The 20514-nt window shown below is 37.9% G+C and overlaps 1 protein-coding gene across 4 annotated transcripts in view; it reads right to left on the bottom strand.

Moving 5' to 3' along the window:
* The window catches only part of LOC120500900 (sodium/bile acid cotransporter 7), a 48368-nt gene that overhangs the window by 22576 nt on the left and 5278 nt on the right, over positions 1-20514 (bottom strand). For 3 of the 4 annotated variants that reach the window (XR_005627200.1, XM_039706395.1, XM_039706397.1), the window contains exons 3-4: positions 18218-18354; positions 13860-13935 (exon numbers count right to left, since the gene is read on the bottom strand). Coding sequence is in view for 3 of the 4 variants with exons in the window: in XM_039706395.1 (XP_039562329.1) it covers positions 13860-13935; positions 18218-18354 (213 nt within the window). In the remaining variant the exon portion in view is untranslated. Of the gene's footprint in view, positions 1-13859; positions 13936-18217; positions 18355-20514 lie in introns of those variants that run through there. The other variant, XM_039706398.1, reaches the window with a different exon arrangement.

The raw sequence follows: 20514 nt of genomic DNA, 5'->3' as shown, positions 1-20514 counted from the left end.
ACCAGCCAGAGAATTCAAATGGTACATCCCACACACTTACCTTTCTCTCTACTCCTTTTAAATCAACAATAAACAGAACTCCACAAAAAAACACATTATCTACTTCACAAAAACTCACAGGAAAAGGCAGTCAAAAAGCAAAGAAATCTCACATGAATTCTACATATCAAATACAGTCAAATTCAAACTATAAACGTGTTCTAATGAACACTTCTCACAGTGCCTAAAGGCACGTTTTTGTAAAATTGTGTTAAATACTGCAGTTAGAGCCTAAACATAACTGGTACAGCCTTATTTGCAGGACCATATGCCATCACCAGGACTCCAACAGCAAATGAGCAAATGCTCCAGAACATAAATACTCCTCTGTTGACTCTAAGTATTGATTTATGTTTTGTGGGTATCCAAACATTGGTAGCTAATGCTGCCTGGCACTATCTATTACAGCTCTTCAGCGAGGCTTTCTAATAGTGAATAAAGCTCCCCACAGCCCTTCTCCAAAAGCTTCACAGCTGGAAGCAGAAAGCACTGTAGCATGGCAGGAATGCCAAGATGTCCACACAAAAGCAAATCAAATAGGAATACAAACTTCAGAGAAAAAAGGTCTTCAAACAAAATCCAAGTTAACATTTCTCCTAATTTGGAAATGGAATAGTTCCCATTTTTCTGTCATTACAGTGGAACAGAGAGAGGCAAAGCCATTCTGGACATTAGTAACACCACCATGAACAAGAACTCCTTCAAGAACCCAGGTAGTCTACACCAAAAAAGGTTTAATGAGTAATATTTTAAATGGCATACAGTTCAAGCACTCATCTCACTACAGAACCATTAATCCCCCCCCAAGTACTAAATCCTAACTAGGATTCAACCTACATATTTGAAAGGTGTCTGTACAACTGGTACATTTCCTCTTTCCCAGTCCAGGGCATTTAAGAGTATAGCTCTATAGTTCACTGCTGACTGTGCACTTCTTCATGGTTTAGGTATTTCATTTCTGAGTTTCATTTCTGCCTGTATCAATAAACCCAGGAGAAAACACCCATAAACCACTTTGATTAAATTCTCCTGGGTTTTGGAGGCTGCCTTTGCCTCCAGTGACAGCTGGAGGAAATAGGCTTCTGAATAGATGGAAGAACTACACATTTCTTCCACTGAGCAAGGCTCTACTTCTTATCTTGTAATTAAGCAGTTTGCCAGCAAACAAAATGACTTTACAGTCCTGTAATACCTGCATAAGGAGATAGCAGAGGTAAAGCTTAGTGATGTTTCCTGAGGAACACGCTTCCTAGAGATAAGTACAATTACTCTAACTTCAAGATAATGACATAAACTTAGCCCATAAATAAAGCCCCATCTTTAAAACTATTTGTAGCATGAACAATACTGATGCTTGTTTTTACTTCTTTATTTTAAAATTACAGGCAGTTTCAGTTATTTGAAATAAAGACCATATTTTCAAAAAGACAGTATTTAGCATAAGAATACAGTGGAAAAAATGCAGTGCTCTATTTATTTTTGCATCTACTTGGCATTTATGTCAGCTGCACACATTTGCATAAGGACACCACTTCAGACCAATTACTGCCTCTGGAATCCATCTAGTAGAAATCACATGGATCCAGTTTTCCTTTGTGACTCTCACCTATACTAATCCACCCCACTACTTTGACTTCAACAGAAGAACACCTGATTTACACTAGCATAAAGGAGAAGAATCATGCCCAAGTTTCCAGGTACCTTCACTAGCAGCACAGGTGTTCTTTTGCTGGAAGCAGCTGGCATGTGCTAATTAGAAGGAAAACCCAACTTGACTATTTTTAGCTTTGTAAAAACATCTAAGAAATGAGATGGCTCAGAATAAAGTCTCAGTATATTACAATATGTTCCACAGGAGGAAATAACCTGACAAAATTAAATTTTCCATTGCCTTGCACCACACAATTTAGAAGGAAATTGAAGTCTGAAAGATGGGAAATCTCTTTAAAATCTGCTTGTATGGCAGATCTGCATTAGGCTGCAAAAAAAAATTATTAAAAATAAAAGTATTAAAATATATTCTTGCCTCCCACTACTCACAAACCAAACAAAATCACCTATAAACTGATAAAGAAACTATGAACACAGCCTGCTGGAAGTGTCGCTAAATGAGGCATCCACCTCACAAGACACTGTATGATAAGTTAGCATGACAAGTCATTCGTCTGAGTGTAAAAACCTCTTGCAATTTGGAAGAAACAGTGACTGATATTAAAACCAGACAGTGAGGGAAACAGAAGGCTGCTACAGATTTACACTGTGGTTTTATACTAGGAGGGAAGATGACAAACAGCATGCTGAAACTGGCTGATGATTTGGAAGAGGAGAGCAATTAGAATCAGTCTGATCACTTAGAGATATGACAGAATGCTTACACAATGTGCACAAGGACTTACACTATGCAGAAATCCCAAAGGGGGCAAGAACTGGGAGGCTGGAAAGCATAACTGTGCTGCTAAGACATTGAGGAAGATTTTACACATTTTTAAGGCAAACATGCACATCCGAATCCTGATTACAGAGAGCACAGCTGTCAGATTCACAAAGCACCTCAGTTATAAAGTATCCTTATGTTCTAGGAGTTCATATTTACATGAAACAAAGTTACACAAAACTGCATAGGCTAGCGGTTCAAATTTGTATACATGTATACATTGTTACCTGTAGAACTGAGAAGATTTAATGGAATAGTGTAAATTTCAGGAAAATGGAATTAAAATGCTGAGGAATCGACTAAAAGAAATCAAGGTTACAAGGTGCATATTTCGTGGTTATTTGCAGGAGATGAGACAAAACTGAGTTTTATCTACTGCGAGCTTCAGGAAGGTTTGGAAACCCAAATGTAGCAACAGAGGCATTTGTTACTCAAGGGGTAATGACAGCAGACCCATTCTGAAGCAAAGATGCCCCAAAGCGACTTGTTCACAGAAGGGATTTGGGGGCAGCACTGTACAATACTGTGTATTTTTCTGTGTATTTCATACCTACAAATATCATCTGTTGTTCTGAGCTCCTCAGATCATAAATTACAGAGAACCAAGCCGTGCAGAAGCTGTTGGCACAGGTGCTGCAAACAGCAGAAACATCCCAGCAGCAATAGGTCACAGACATTTGTGACCAGGCTCAGAAACAGAAATACCTCACCACTGCACACACACTGCTGGTTGAGAAGAAAAGGTATACGAGAGGCCATCAACTAAATTATTAAAATGTATTCCTTAGAGGACATAACCTACACAGAAAGTCTCACTCAACACTGATATTCCAAGATATTTGGATAATGAAAGTACAGGAAGTGTCTTTGAGATAACATACATGATACTAACAGTACAGGAAAAAAATGTTATAGGATATATTTCCTAAATTGCAAGACCACAGTTTTAAAACAGAAGCATAGAACACATAGAAGCATAAAGCACATGCATGGGTCAGAACTGAGATTCTATGTCTAATTTTAATGCTGCCATTTCTTGAATTACAGGTAACTATCAAGCCAGTTTATGCTTCCTCTTCTTATAGGACCTTTAAATAATCTCGTAACCATTGAATATATGAAAGGTTTCCCAAAAAACACATTCATTTTGAAACAAAATACTTTGCTCAAGTAGAATACAACTCGATAGGCCATCTTAGAGCTACTTGCTTGTAGTTCCAGTTACAAAATCTTACTACTGTAGAATTAGCTCAAAGAAATTTACTTTAATTTTTATTTTAATTTTACTTAATTTTAACTTTTTAAAATTTTAATTCAAAGAAATTAAAATAACACTTGCCAAGAATATGTAATGTGCTTGTCATTTGCAGTTGTAACTCGAGGAACAAATACCTTTTCTTAAGGACACAGAAGGATTTAAGAAAAAAAACAGCAAAACATTGAATTTTAATGCAAAAGTGAAATGGCTTGAAAAGAGGGCTAAGCAGACTATTCTGAATAAAACTGCAACAGCTGAAACTTTCCTGTAAATGGAATCACCTTCATGCCAGCAAAAGCACAAGCAGATTCATTTTTGGTGATGATTGTTTAATGCTCGTCTTCTAAACATCACTGGCAGATTTCATCACTTCTGCAAGCAAACAGGCTGAGCACTACAAATTCTGTAAGAAATAAGTGCTGCTACAGGCAGGGATATTTGCAAAACCAGCCCCAAGGCACAGGCACAGAGTTCAGACTCTACTCTTGAGCAGGTTTCTATTGCTCACTAGTGCCACTGGAATGTGTGTACACATGCAAAGTTTAGCAAAATAGAACACTGTGTTGAATAAACAGACACAAATATCCATTTCCATCAACAGAATAAAAATCTGTGTCTCTAAGAACCTTAGTTCTACTTATGCTCTTCTGCCCCATTTCCCTTCCCCATTTGTTCTTTCTGATTTATGTGAGCTATCAGCAACTAAGGACAGAGATCACATCACTGCATGCACATGTGCTTTCATGGATTCATTAAGATCATTCAGGTTTACTAAATTAACTTCCTGTAGAAGGATTATTACTGTTATTATTAAGGTAGCAATGGCAGAGGCTGACACACATGAAAATGCAGGATATTTTTTGAAAAGTCTTTACAATATAATTCTAAAAAAAATTTATATTTTTTTCCCTTTGCAAAGGTTGGAATAAAGCCACAACAGTAGCAATGATGACAACCATTCTGATCTTCAGTATCCAGATTACAGGCTGTAAACTCAATAATGTGAAAACCTCAGTGAATGTTTCACACCCCAGTATTATGGCTCAGAAATAACTTTTCAGACTCCATTATGTCCGCCATGAACTTGATCTTTCACCTCTAGTGAAAATCCTCTTACAACTATAATTCTAAAGTTAATGATGAGAGATTTCATTTGCTTTCCAAGCACAGATAAAACCTTTTTGAAATACACTTTCACTGCCATGACCTTGGTCTATGACTTAAGAGTTCACCACATGTAATAATTTACTTTGTCCCATAGGGCTCATTGAGATTTCCTTTTAAAAGGTTTTGGATATGCAGTTGGAGCTGGAGCACTCACACAGCATGCCTCAAGTATATATCACCATATACATTACAGACATTTTGCAAACATATCATTAAACAAAATGAATTTAGATCATTAGAAAATATAACCAAAAAAATAGATCTAACTAAACAAAGCCATCTACACACTAGAAATTCAACATTTTGGGAATGCTATTTGCAATAATCTACAATATCTGCTAGAACAGGAAGTTGCAAAATTTCACTAAAGTAACACACATAAATTGGCACACTAATTCAGGAAATATGCTGTTGATCTCAACTTACCAGCTCAAACACAGCTCAGTTCAAGCCCAGTAATACTCCCTTTAACTCATGTGCCACATAATCACCAGAATTATTGCATTAGACTGCCTGGCTAGCATATGGCTGCTGACTTCTTTGCTGATAAGCAAAACTCTGTTTGCTTAGGGAGGTCTTACTAAACATGTCTTTACTATTAAAAACAAATAGACAAAGTCAGACCTACTGTATCCACCTCAATTAAAGGCAAGTTTTTGTTCTCCTGAATCTTGGGGAACATTTCTCCTGCGGATGCATCCAAGGGCCCGGGGCAGGGCAGGATGTGGAGGCAGACAGCACAGACCTGGGGGGTCAGGCTGAGGCTGGTGAGGGGACCCCAAGTGTCAGAGAAGCAAAGAGCCTGCAAATGCATCTTGTATAGGGGGTATATACCATGAGGCACTGGATGGGTTGGCAAAGATTATGTTTAACAGGAAAACTTCTTTCCCCATCACACAGCTGAGTTATCAGGGCTGCTGTGCTCCCAGGGCACTCCTTCATCAGTCTCCTGCCTCTCAAAACTTCCATCTTCTCATAGGGGCTCCCCAGGTAAGTACAACAGTTTAAGCTTCTGCACCAGCTTAAGTGCAGAAGTGCTGCTGTTCCCCCTCCCTCTGCTAATTTAAAAGTGGCAGCAAACTACTGGATTTCAAATAGGAAAGGATATATTCACAAGGGAACACGAGCAAAAATCCTGGCTGAGCAGGAAAGCACCTGAGCATGGGGTCTGCATGTCTGAAAAAGGGGTCCCAGGAAACACAATGGCTTTACTTCAACATTTCCAGAAATAGTTTATCAGCAGCTTGTTCTTTTCAGACTTCATCATAGAACCAATATTTTCCAGAAACTGGAGGAAAAAAATGCTTTGGAATCAGTAAAAATTCTCTGCTCTACTGCTCTCCGCATTTTTTGCCACATGCTCTACATAACAAATGAACAAAAAGTCAGTTTAACAGAAAAGTAAAAATGGAAAACACTTCTAAAATATCCAAACTTCTCCTATGAAAGAATTTTAAATAAATTGGGCTTATTTAGTTGTGCACAAAGTGACCTAGGAGTTTGTTATGTCTTCACACAAATGAGGTTTTCCTCATACAGTGTAAAACACATTTTCTTAACACATCTTAAATAAATTAACAAACTATTTAGAAGACAAAAACATTCACATATGTTCTTTCATAACCATAATGACAAAAAAATATATTTAATTTCCTTGAAAAGGAATGAAATGTAAAGAGAATAATAATTTTAACTGAAAATCCTGCTTCATGCTTTACAGCTTTGATTTCCACAAATCAGAACTTAATACTGCACACCCAAAAAGACAGATAAAGAAAAGAAATTATGTAAATGTTTAATTTGCTTTATTTCCTATATATTCTTATTAGCCACTAAGCAAAAATATTCATGCCAGCTAAAACAGTGCCTGGATAGAAGAAAAAATTTTCCAAGTGCAATATGCTAAAGCTTTGATTTTAACACAAAAAAGGTAAAATCAAAAAAGACTAAACAATGTAACATTGTCTATTTAAAAGTCAGTGTTCAGAACTCTAACAGCAATGCTCCTTGACTAAATCCATCAAAGAAATTCCTAAATGGCATTTTTTGTTCTCAATAGATTTGTTTGATTGTGATGTACCTGCAGTGAGCTGTAAGGCAACAGGTGAGGGACAGTGGAACCAGAACCCAGAGCATCCCTGGGTTCCAGTGCCAGCAAACAGCTGCACCTCTCTGCCAAAGAAAGGTTTTCATTAGAAAACCACCCTCACACAATGAATGCAGGCGCTCAATGGAAATTAGACTGCAAAAAACACTCCACTGCAAATAAATCACTTGTAACTTTTTGAGTCATCTGTCCAATTTTCACTGTCCTCCAAAACATATTTATCTTCAAAGGTTGAGTTAGGGAGGGTGGGTAACACCCTCTTTGCTAGCAAAATACCTGCTCTCTCTCAAACAGGCATAAAATTAAACACCAAACAGTACAGAGCCTGAATTTTAGAGCACTAGACCCCACTGTCTGCAACTGCTTTAATATAACTACTTTTTGAGTCATCTGTCCAATTTTCACTGTCCTCCAAAACATATTTATCATCAAAGGCTGAGTTAGGAAGAGTGGGTAACGCTCTCCTTGCTAGCAAAATACCTGCTCTCTCTTGAACAGGCATAAAATTGAAGAGCAAGGAGTACAGAACCTGAATTTCAGAGCACTAGACCCCACATCTGCAACTACTTTAATATAACTGTTTCTGAATTGCTCATATTTAAAAATGCTTGCTTTGCACACACAATGCACTTCATACAACACTCACTACTAAACAAAGGAAGCTCCTGCACAGTATAACTTCACACTGAATTAACCTGCAGAGCAAGACAAATTCAAAACCACCTTTCTTTAAAAGGCCACTTTTGTCAAGCGTGAGAGCAAGACTCTCCTTCTGTCCTGGCTTCTTTATGCCACAAACAGCTTTCAGGGTCAGTGACTGTGCCACAGCAGACAAAAAAAACTGGCTTCCCAGCCGAGCACTGCACAACAGCAACAGCAAAACCTCTAAAAACACTTTCACAAAGTCAGATCTAGGACAGTTGTGCAAACAGCAGTAAAAACACAAGGCTGTGATGATTCCAGGTAGCTTCCAGCCACAGCCCAGTTTAGTGCAATTTAAATGGGCCATTTTACAGCGTTCTAGATTATGGCAGAACTGCTACAAGGGAAGGCTGAACATGCACAAGACTGCAAGTTGTTTCATACATCTTAACTGCACAGCTCTAAAGTCTTGCACTTCCAGGACTTTTTTCACACTTTATGAGCCATATGAAAGACCCTCAGTTACAGGTAATGGCAACCAGAAACAAAATTAAATCTTATCCCAAGTCCAACTCAACCACTGGCACCTTGGGTTAGTGAATCAGCTGCTTTTGAAAGGTGCTGGAGAATCTGAAACCTTGTACAAAGTAAAGAGCTTGGAGCTGAAGTGCCTGACTGGGGATTTCACACACCTTATGTTAGTCTGGATGTGCTCCACTGAATTGAGAGCAGAGCTGTATGCCTTTGAAAACCCCCTTCCCCCTCAGCAGTTTGACTAGTGGGTTTGTATTACAGCTACTACTGATAAACAAAAGAGATCAGTGAGAGAAGGGAAAAACCCCAAAGACTCCCAATTGCTTTGGGTTATGGAAGACTTGAGAAGCCATGAGGAACTCTAGAGATAGCTAATGGAGCTGCATGACTGGGACACATTACAGTGATGAAATTCATATTGTAAGTAATAATTTGGGCTCCTCCTATGCATTGATGGATATAAAATGCACTCACCACTCAGGGAAGGAAAAAACCCTAAGTATCAATAAATAGCTCAATAAAAACCATCTGCTCAAAGCACAGCAATGATAAAAGAAAAGTAAACTCTTAGGATACATAAAAAATTAGACTGTAATACTAGAATAGAGTTTAGTAGCACAACAGCTCCTATGTACCTACAAAGCTTAGGCTGATACAGTTCTTTGTATTTGTACACGTGAAGTACAGACATCTTGCCTAAATTTGTCCTCCAACACTCTCATACTTCCAAGTGAATTCAGTGTAGTATTTAATAGCAGAATTATTTAATTTTCATTTAGAATTGTTTAATCTGTGTAGGCAGACAAAATTTACTACTTAGGAAAGGAAGAAATCACGATATTTCTTTTCCTTTTACATTATCACATTTAAAAAACAATAGAATTAAATTACCCTTTCATAAACAAAACCTGGTCATGTGAATATTTTACGTGTAATCTGGAAATCAAATTTTAGACAACACCAGTGACTCATATTTAGAGAAGAAAAACTATATTATAGAAGATAACTAAACATCATGCCACAGTTTATTTGAAGACCTTAAAAATTTTTGTTTCATAATGTTCATGTGTTACCTTCCCAGAGTAAACACTCATGGTACACTGGTGCATCAGTCAGTGCATGAATCACAAACCATTAGAGCTTGTACTTCTTTTTATTCACTTTATTTTGTTTTCTAAAAGGTTAATGTACATGTATCTACAGTTCAAAGAACTTCAGATATTTTTAGAGAAATCAATATGTTTCCTGTGACTTTACAGTAGTGTTAGAGTTCACTTTTTCTTTATTTCTACTAAAAAAAACCCCAAAACACAGAGACAAACAAAGGAATTTTCCAGTCTTCATTTCTCAGAAATCATTCATGTGCTGTTTTTCAAAATACCATTTAAAACTATTGTATGTAACTCGTTGGGTAAATGTTGCTGCTGTCCCTTAATTCTTTCTCAGAAAGGCTAGCTGTGGGTCTTGCAAATTTGTACTGTTTTATGTTCTACATCTGCTTCAAAAAACAAATCTAAAAGTCAATAATATAACTAATTTTTTACTATACACCTTATTTCATTAACTCCTTTCTGGCTTTCTTCATTTTAGCTTATTTCACATTTCAAAATCTTCTCTTGCATGTGCAACACCTTATTTTACAAAAGGGCATAGCAGAGCCACATTAAAGTTGAAAAAAAAAAAGCAGCACATTGATTAAGAGGTTTTGTACAAGCTATGGTTCAAATGAACAATAACAAAAATCCTCAGTGGTTGTGTGGTGTATGAGATAGCAAAATAACCAAAGTATTCTTCAACAAAATGAGCTGTCTGCCACGATTTATCTGTACAATTCCATCACAGCTCCTGCCTGTTATGTTACACTTTTCAAAAGTATGTCATTAAGCTTCCATAAAAGTCATCACAAATTGCTTTTTCTCCCAAACTGATAATAGACTTATAGATCTAATTTTCAATCTCTTTTCTTCATTACTTTGATTCTTAAGGAGAGTATGACATTTGCTGACTGAATACTTTGTAGTAATATCTGCCATCTCTACAGCACTTCTGTCTGAGTATCTCTGAGCTTTTAATAGGTTTGTCTTAACAGTTCCTTGAAATGATGACATATTTATTCGTCTCTATTGCAGAATTTTAAAGAAATTGTTTTTATAATTTCAATGAAAAACTACAAGACTTGTTGAAAAAAAATGACATAACAAAGCCTTCAGTGCTGTCAAGCTATACCATTAAAATCCTGACCCTTCACAGCACAAGAGCAAAGAACAAATGAGACCTTCTGCTTTTCATTCCCATTTCTTTTAGCTTCATGGACTGTCCTCTACACAAAACATGAGACTGACTGACAGAAACAACTAAGTAACTAAGAAAATATCAACAAATTAATAATTAGATTTTCATTCCTATGGTGATCCCTCCTCATTTGTCACCAGTTAACACATGAAACTTTCTTTTGTTCATACAGGCCTTCATATGTATCAAACCAATATTCAGTACTTGAAACTGGCCTTGCTAATGAACTAAGTGCACTTAGTTCATTAAAACTTAGGAATAGGCTGGTTTAGAAAGTTCCTTGCAGGGTTAATGAAAGCAACACAGGAAAAGATCACAGGAGCAATGATGGAAATCAGGGTGAAGGAGAAACAGAGAAGAAAAAGTTTCCCTTTTATTAACTCACAACCAAATTTTCCAATAAATGTGCAGCAAAATCCACCACCCAAGTAGCCTCCAATGATGTAGGTCACTTTTGAAACACTTGACCAAATACTTAATTACCCTGTCCCAGGCCAATAAAATATAGATCTTTTATCAGATTTTTTTTCAGCACTGATGTTCAAACACTTCACAAATGTGCTATTGTGCATCATAGCCAACCCCAGAGACACAATAACTCACCCCGTTTCACCCAAAAGGCTGAGAGAGAACTAAAAATAAGACCATGCTTCCCCAGCCCCAGGGGTACTACTTCTACCATGACACAGGGCCTGATATTTCTTTGAGAATACCCCAATCCAAACTGACAATTAACAGTCACTTCTACTTCGACAAAGAAACCTAAACTCCTCTACACTGTCATATCACAGGCAACCACCACAGCTCCTAAGTGCTGTGTTTCAAACATCCAAAAAGGTCTTCAGAGCAGCTGTTGAGGGTGTGCCTGTACTCTACAGCAGCAGGACACTTCTCAGACTAATTACTTCACATGGAGCTTCCTTGCTATATTCCTTCTGAGCAAGCTCATTTATCTTCATATCACATTATGCAGTGTAGATACATCCTCAGATAACTCAATTTCTCTGGGTAAGGGATACACATTTGTTGAGGCAAAAACCAGTTTAAGAAACATTATAACAAACAAATGCTCTCACAGTACAACCATTTGTATTTCCAATTAACTCCCAGGTTTAAATTCTTCATATATCAGAGTGGACTCAAACTAAAATGGGAAAAAATGCACTGTTCTGCTTATATCAGAGCAAGAAATACATCAGTAACAGCTCAGGTGAAGTCTGGCAAGGAGAAATGTGAAACTTTTCCTCCCTCAGCACAAGGGATGTGATTTGCTCATCCTCAGAAGAAAAACCAGTCTGAACAACAAAGAAACATCAAATTCCAAAAATATGCCTGCATTGGAAACATGCTCAAGTTTGGCAATAATCTCACCACAGGCTTTGTCTACACTGAGCTTATTTAAACAGAGTTTTTCCTTACAGACTCTCTTAGAGCCTGACTGAGAACCCCCAATTCCCAAGGCCCAATTCTTGATTCACTCTCTCTGCTGTCAGCAACTATCTGTAAAACTTACTAGAGGGTATGCATTTTTCCATTCCCCTAACACCAGTTTGGCACAGAAGAATCAGAGCTCAAAGCTTGCCTTGTCAGTGATTTATACAATCACGTCATAGAAAGCAGCCATTCTTCAGCTTTTTCAGGTATAAAATGCACACACCCTCACCACCCTGAAAGACACTACCATAAGAAAGTGCTTTCTAATGATCAAGAAATTAAAGTACCTCTCTCCCTCCTGTATTAGATGGCTTTCCACCAACCAACCTTACTGTGTTTTTTTCCAGAGGATCTTTACCCTGTTCTAAGGATAGTACAAACAGTGCTGAATGAGCACTCACTCAATTATTCCTCTCTGTTCACTATGTGGTCTCTTGCTGTAATTTACAGCATCTACATGTAGAATCATAACTGGAAAACCTCTCATTTCTCTGTTGATCACTGTTAGGTACTTGAATTATTTCTTTATAGTAACTACTCCCCAGCACCTCCATCAGACAATTTTATGGTTCTTTTTTCAAGGCAGCAAACTGGCAGACAGTGATGTGCATCAGGATTGCCCATAATTAGAGATGGTTGACTTGAAATACTTTGGGTCTCTCTTCAGAGGATAAAGCAATTAAACAGCACTTTGTCAGTACAAAGTACAACTTCAATCTCTTTCAGTGCTATCATGTGTTTTCAAAGCTGACATTAATCGGTCCCAAGAGCCTGAACTCAGAAAATGAGAAGTTCACAACTAATGGCCATATTTAAAACATGTGGTTGAAGTGAACCACCCAACCTCACACAGGAGTTCTATGGCTGAATTAAGATTTGCCTTTAACCCTTCAGAATAACACCCAACAGCCCCAGGTGTAAATCCCATCTGTCAATGTTAATTCCCTCCTTTCTTCACCTACCAGGTCTTCTCCACCTTCAGCAGCTACAAGGAAGCAAATCTAAAGGGAACAAGCTCATTAATTAGCACAGCTGGATTAATTTCCTAAATGTCATTTATCTGGCCTTCCTGAAAACAGCAAGTGCTTTGTGGATAAAGAGTCTGAAATTACATCAGAATATGCCATTTTAAGGCAAAAATTTATCACAATCAAGCTGAGTTTACACCAACAAACTTCTATTCCAACATTTCCTATCTGTTGAGAACTTTGCATTGCACCACTGTCAGAGAACTCCACATTTCCTGACTTTTCACTTCATGCAGTTTCAAATAATCTAAGATTTAAATCCATGTTTGTATTGCCAACTGAAATTACATCAGAATATGCCATTTTAAGGCAAAAATTTATCACAACCAAGCTGAGTTTACACCAACAATTTCTATTCCAGCACTTCCTATCTGTTGAGAACTTTGCATTGCATCACGTCAGAGAACTCCACATTTCCTGAATTTTCACTTCATGCAGTCTCAAATAACAATGTAAGATTTAAATCCATGTTTGTATTGCCATGTCACTTGATACATTTGCAATTTCAAGCTTGAGAAACTCCTACTACAGGACCTCTTAATACTGAACACATCCAAAGAATCTCTGCAAGGGCACAACTTCACTGCAAATCTGTAGGTCTATGCAATAACTGCAGCACAGCACAGGAACATCATAGCATTAGGACTTGCAGTGTAGCAACCACCAAAAATCTCCCAACACTAATTTCTATCAGAACCTTTGTATCACGTCAGAAAAGTGAGTTTCTTTCAGTTTCACCAATGCCAGCATGTGACATATCACTGTTTTCCTTGTTTGACACCAAGTCAACACCCAACCCCTAATTCCAGAATGCTTTACAAACCACAGTAGCATCACATTTCTGTCTGTGCTTTGCCACTTGAGTTCATCATCAATAAATACTTGTTTGAATGCCTGTTTAAAAAAGCCAAAATGCAAACTCACCTCATTTCCACCAACAGCTTTGGTTAAAATTACAGCAGAAGACACAGGAGGTGGCATGCAGCCCACTGTCTGCAAGCTGAAAACAACAAAAAGAATGTTAATTCCTTACAGGAGGCAAACACTAAGCAACCTGCTACCTTAAAATACCAGATAGCCAAGTAGAAAGTCTTATCACCTGTGCAGTGCAATCAGTTTGCAATCAGCTACAGCCCTGCACCAGGAAAGGCACTCCTGCTGGCAGCATTTCTACACCATCTCTCACCAGTCAACACAATGAAGTCATGTCACCATGCAAAAAGCACAAGCACTTAACCTCTCTGTGACTCCACTTCCCCATCTGTAGTACTGCAGCTCTCATCCACAAAGGTCTCTATACATCTATCACAGGCTTCCAGATAAAATCACCTGGCTGCCATCAAAGCACCAACAGCTTTCTCTTACACTTTAGAAATCCAAGATACCCTATTATTATTGTCATTTTTAGCATTGTTTGTGCAACAAAGTTACTGAAGTGCCCAGTAAATGCTGTTGCAAAGTAAGAAAAAAGTGGTGAAATTTCCTTTGTTTTCAAAGACAATCCACAAAAAATAAATTCAGGGCTAAGTAAAATAGGGCTTCTGAAGAAAAACTGTGCTGACTTGGAAGGAACAGTAATGAATGGAATAAAACAGATTGCAAAATCCCCAAAAGTTGAAGTGCCCAGTAAATGCTGTTGCAAAGTAAGAAAAAAGAGGTGAAGTTTCCTTTTTTCCAAAGAGAGTCCACAAAATCACAGCACATTAAATTAAATTTGGGGCTAAGTAAAATAGGGCTTCTGAAGAAAAACTGCGTTGACTTGGGAGGAACAGTAATGAGTGGAATCTACATATGTTTTCAAGTATCAGAGCTTGAGATTCTAATTCAGAACAATCAATTACTAGTGGTGAACTACTTTGCATTCATAACCCTGTCAGTAGAACCCCTGAAAAAGGCAGTGTCAAAAAGCTGCAGGAAGCAGAAGTATTAAATCCAGGAACAAGGGTGCACATTACAGTGCAACTGATATTCTGCAAATATACAAAAAGCTTAAAGAGAAGAAACAGGTAAGTGACAATGACAGCATTCCCTCTGTCAGCTACAGACTCTGTGAAGAGGAAAGAGGCAACCAATGTAAGCATTATATAAATCCAACCACAAGGTGCCAAGCACCACCTTGGAAGCACAGAGCAAGCTTGATGTGAAATAAGCAGCAGAGAGTTGTCAGCACATGGCAGAATAAGCTAACATTGAAAAGAAATACAGGAAAAAGAAACTGCAGGAAAGTTTGGAAACATATAGGAAAATATACAGCAGACAAACACATATTTGGAAACATATAGGAAAATATACAGCAGACAAACAAACACATGGCAATCCTGATGTCCATCTCCTACACTGTGACACTGTTATCTCTCCTATGTGGCAGGCAGCTCCTCAAACTTCTCACCTGCTCTAATAAGGAGTGGATTAAATTCAGAGTTATCCAGACAGGTACAAAATATGTGCAAGGGCATTCATCTCAGCTGGCAGGGATTTTCCATACTATAAGGGAAAGACTTAATCATACAATCTCTGTTAACCCTCTCAAATTGAAAATAACATATTTGGGATTAAAAATAAAAATCCCTATCAAGCAATATTAATCTAAAAAAAACCCTGCTACATACTAAAAGGATACCCTCTTGATTGAGTGTATTGAAACATGCACTGGGGTAAACTGTTTTTCAGTTTGTATCAACTACACAATTCTACCAACACATAAACAGATTCCTCTAATGGCCAACAGACTTCTAGAGATAACAACCAACCAACTCACATATTCCACTGGAGCAGGCCACGCTACGATTACTAACATCAGGGGTCCAGACACTTGCTGTTCTGCTCCTATCACTACAGACAACTGAGAAGTAGAGTCTGAAGTCACATGTTTTGGACATGAAAGCTCCAAAGTCATACCCTATACCCAATCCTTGCATCTCATGCCTTACCACCTGTGCTGTAAATGCTACATGCTAAAAGTGGAGAAGAGGTGAATCTGTGCATACATTAATAATCTGCTTCATGCTCCTTTTAAAATAGATGTTGTCAATGCAAAACCTGAGTAGTTAACAAAAGAATTAACTTATAAGATGCTTGGGAGGATATCAGTTTCTCCTCTATTTCATAAATTTTAAAAAAATTGCAAAGCAAAAAACCTTCCTAATATTATCCCCAAGAGAGAGGAAGGGAAAGAAAAGAATCCCACACAGCTGTAGAAACACAGGTGAAAACCTGATACCACCCAAATCTGCCTCCCAAATAACACAGCTAAACTGACCATTAGAGAGGATGGGAGAATCTTTCATTCTGCTGCAAGATGGAAAAGATTCTGTGGGCTGTGCCCTTCAGGCATAACCTTGTGCAGGGAGCAGTGGAGAACTGCAGTGCCCAGGGGAGCCACCCTGCCAAAGGGTGCTGCATGCCCTTGGGAGCACATGCCTGTTTTTCCAGGCTTTTTGAGGGCTATCAAGCAGCCTCCTCCACATGCTGTGCTAAATGTGTGATAAGGAAGTAACTTTCCCAAACCTGTCTTCTTCCCTTCCATTTTTCTTAGCTACTGTAGTGTTTCTAAGGGATAAAAACTACAACTGTGGGGCATTAGGATGCACTTTTGTTTACACAGGGCTGCCACAACACAGTCACAGGGACCTACTTTGAAATGTGTTATTACAGAATTAGGACAGAGCTCAGTATCTTCTGCACCTGCATCACACTGTACAGCTCCTAGTGCAGTGGCTGGCAGTATTCCTCAAGAAAGCACTCTTAAAAAAACCCAACCAAACCACCTTAATTAAACCCCTCAATCTGATCATTCCTTCAATGAAGACTCAATACAACAGAGTTAACAGCACTAAAAGATAAAATATAAAAAAGCCAAATCAGAAGCAGTACTCAAGGAACAAGTGCTTAAAGGCAGCTTGAAGCATACAGAAGTACAGCAGCTCAGTAGTAAGACACAGACACACTCTCATGACAAATGAGCCTGGTTTAGGCTCCACATTTAGAGATAAATGCATAAATATTTCTTTTCTTTACAAAAATACATACAACCCAAGTTTTACAACCAGTTTTACAGCTGTGCATGCATATACATATAATTACACTCATGCATGCAACAGACTCATGGGAAAGAAGGAATGAGGCATGCTTCATGGAACCAAAAACCCTACAAAAACCTTTTCACCTTGCACTTCAGAAACTGAAACTCCATGGATTACAAAAGAATTTTGGCTACTGTGGAAAATCACGTACTTCTCCTAGCTGAGAAAAAAACTTCACAATTATTTTATTTTAAAGAATACCCTTTACTACAAATAGCTAAATACAAATGAACATAATATATCAATCTTGTCATTTCCTTGCTTTACTGATGCTGTTAAGCAAAAAAAGTGTTGACTTTTAATTGATGTCTCAGTGTCACCTTTTCACTACCATTTGGACCAATTAACACTGATGGAGCATGAGGAGAAGCCTCTTACAAACAAAATGAAATGCTCCTTTAGGTTTAGGCCTTGTAGAAACATAAACATGAGCAGCTTTTTCATTAAACTTTTAAGACAAGGAACTCCCCAAGCCATGTTTCACCAAACAATAAGAAACAAAGGGGAATCTCTCAGTAGTTTTCTGAAACAATTGATTTTTAACATTCAAACAAACATTCCAGTATACCTGCATGGCACCAAGTATTGACTCCCATTTCAAGAAAAAAAACACCTTTTAACTATTTTTTTTACATAGCATCTATCCCTAGTACACCATCCATGCAGCTTTGCACATTGGCAAGATTTAAAACACACTGTTTTTACACACATGGTAACTTAGTTTCTGCTCATCACAAAGTTCTTGTCTCACAAAAACTTTGCTCTTTTTTCCCCCATAATTTAGCTGGAAGCAGATACTGAACTCATGCAAGAAATGCTCAACACATACTACTTAAAAACAGAAGACCAGAATGTGGCATACTCTATTTATTCACTGATTTATGCTTTTCCTTCAGCATTCCTTTTCTTTCCTCCCCACCTTCCTTGAGACCAAACACATCACTTCAGCTGTGTTTTGTGAAAAAGAAAGCTAACCTGTTGCAACCTCCCTACACATAAAACTGTCCAGACCTGAGAATGGGACCAGGTTCCTGAAGGGACAATCTTGAGCATGTACTTTGTTTTCAACAGCAAAGTGCTGAAGCACAAAAAGCAACGAGCAAGATCTGTTCACAATACAACAAAACACCAGCTGCAGGATAAGCAGCCCTTTAAGACAACAGCTACAAATATATTTCACTCTATTATACTTAAACATACCCTTTTAAAAGCCATTCATTTATAGGTGTGATTGATAACAGCTGAAGAAAGACCCATATTGCTGTTGGGAAGAACACAAGTGTAAAAATCTGGACAAAAAGGTGTAGTTTCACATGCATCAAAGCACTTGTCAGCTCCTGCAAAACAAAAAGAAGAGAGGAAGTTGCAGTCATAACAGTTGAAGTAAGATCACGTTTGTGCTTTTAAAACTAGGACCAGCTTTATCATACAAAAGGAGTGCATGTCAAAAAGTCACCTTTAGGGATCATCTGATCTCTTTAATAATGAAGTACATCCAGACAACATAAAAGCTGTCTGCTCCTGGGCATTTTTCCACAAGAGTTGTCCACCACTTCCATAATAGTGTAGCTCTCAAAACAGCAGCTTTGCAGCAGGCAGCCTTAGCACTTTGTCACAGCTTCAAAACCTGTGTTAACTGCACTGATGGCTGTTGACTGACTTTTGATATCAAGAGGCATGAAAACTTGTAGTGAGTACATGATTTCAGGTTCCTCTGTCTAAAGACAGCCACAAATGGGGATTCTCATTTATACTATAAATATTTAAAAAAAAAAAAAGTGTATGGATGTTTGTATTGCCAACCATTCATTTGTGGTGTTGGGGTTTTTTTAATGTTTGTTATTTTTTCCCTAAAAGCAAAGTAGCAGACTTTGATTATTTATTGTATCAAAATGAAATTTATAGAAAAAATTGGCTGATGAAGAATAACAAAGAAAGAATACCAAGACCATAACAAACTAAAAACTGTTAAGCCATAAATTTCAGAGAAGTCTAAAATACCACTGGAGACTCAGAAAACAACAACAAAAAGCTTAATTTTAAATAGTGTAAGAGCATTCCAGAGAGGTGATCAAGTACCTTTAAAGAAAAAAACTTTTCAGCTAGCTCTGTGTCTCTCTGTTTCTGCCTTTTCAGGCATTTCAAGGACCTTCTATACAGGTTTTTGAGTACAACAAAAAACCTTGCACATTTCAATTCATTTCAAATCCTGCAGTCTGAAAATAAAAATTCCTCTTCCTTTCTCTCACAATAACTCACACTTTTCTCAAGTAAACAATGCAAAAAAACTGATGGCACTCTTATTCAAAATCTAATTTTCTGGGATTCTCCAGCTGACATTCCAGATGCATTAAACGTATCTATCTGTCTATCTGTATCTCACATACAGAATACCCTTCTAATTTATTATTTTTACAATTGGAAAATGCCTAAAAACCAGAGTGTTTTAAGAAGACTCTGTGATACTTCCAAAACCAAAGCTCAAGACAGAAAGCAAGCCTCATTGTAACTTCCAGGGAGCAGGAAAGGTGATACAACCTACTGCATGGAGGAACGCTGTATTGATGGAACAAATCTTTGCCAATCTAAATTACCAGTCTTGAAAATGTCTCCAGTGATTGCCTTTGAGAATAGTAACAGTTATTTAGAATACTTATTATTATAATATTATGCCTTAGATTGGATGATCACAGCATAAAAGCTGAGGCAAACAGCCTTCACCCTCCTAAACAATTCACAAGGGCTTATCCAAAAATACATCTGCCACCTCAAAAAAGTTGCTGGAAGCTGCTAGTTAGGACTGTGTTTCTGCACACCAGGCAGAACAGGTTACCTTGTCTTCCCCAGTATTTCACACCCTTTAGGGAGCTTATCCCAGCCTCTCCCTGGCTGCTGTGGGTCCCTGTTGCCATCCAGCCACTCTTCCAATAGTCACAGCTGGACTCCTCTGAGCAAATACCCACACAGAGCAAACTGTGTTCTCAGTGGCTTGCCAAATTCCTCCTTGAAATGGATAACTCAAGTATGTGATTTAATTTCTGGAGCCCTATGGGAGGTATTTGCTTTAAAAGAGCAAGCTAGCCAGTCAGTGCAAACTGAAATAGCATTATATTAAGGTGGAATGAAATGTTCTTGTCAGAGAACACTGAGTATTTCTACAAATGTAAGAGGACCTTGGTCACCTCTGGTTCTGAAAGTGTAACAAGGCCATGCACAGGCAGGCTCTCCTTGAATGTTGCAAACTATTCTGTAAAATGCTTTCTGGACACACTAGCAAAAATTTTTGAGCATGCACTTACACAGCAGATTAAACCAGAAGCGTAACTTTAAAAGAGCATCAGTTATTTCTAATTTGTCAGATTTATCAGAAGGCCTCTGTTAACACTTACAAAGTTTTCATCCTGTCATAAAGCATACCAAACACTAGTTTCCATCTCACTAATACAGTATCTAAGGTAGAACAGCTGATACGCAGGTCAAGAACAAATAAATCCAAA

This window comes from Passer montanus, unplaced genomic scaffold (assembly GCF_014805655.1).
Source record: "Passer montanus isolate IOZ18808 unplaced genomic scaffold, ASM1480565v1 scaffold191, whole genome shotgun sequence".
Lineage (NCBI taxonomy): Eukaryota > Metazoa > Chordata > Aves > Passeriformes > Passeridae > Passer > Passer montanus.
The sequence above is the reverse complement of the archived record's forward strand: the minus strand, read 5'-3'. Positions and strand labels throughout refer to the sequence as shown.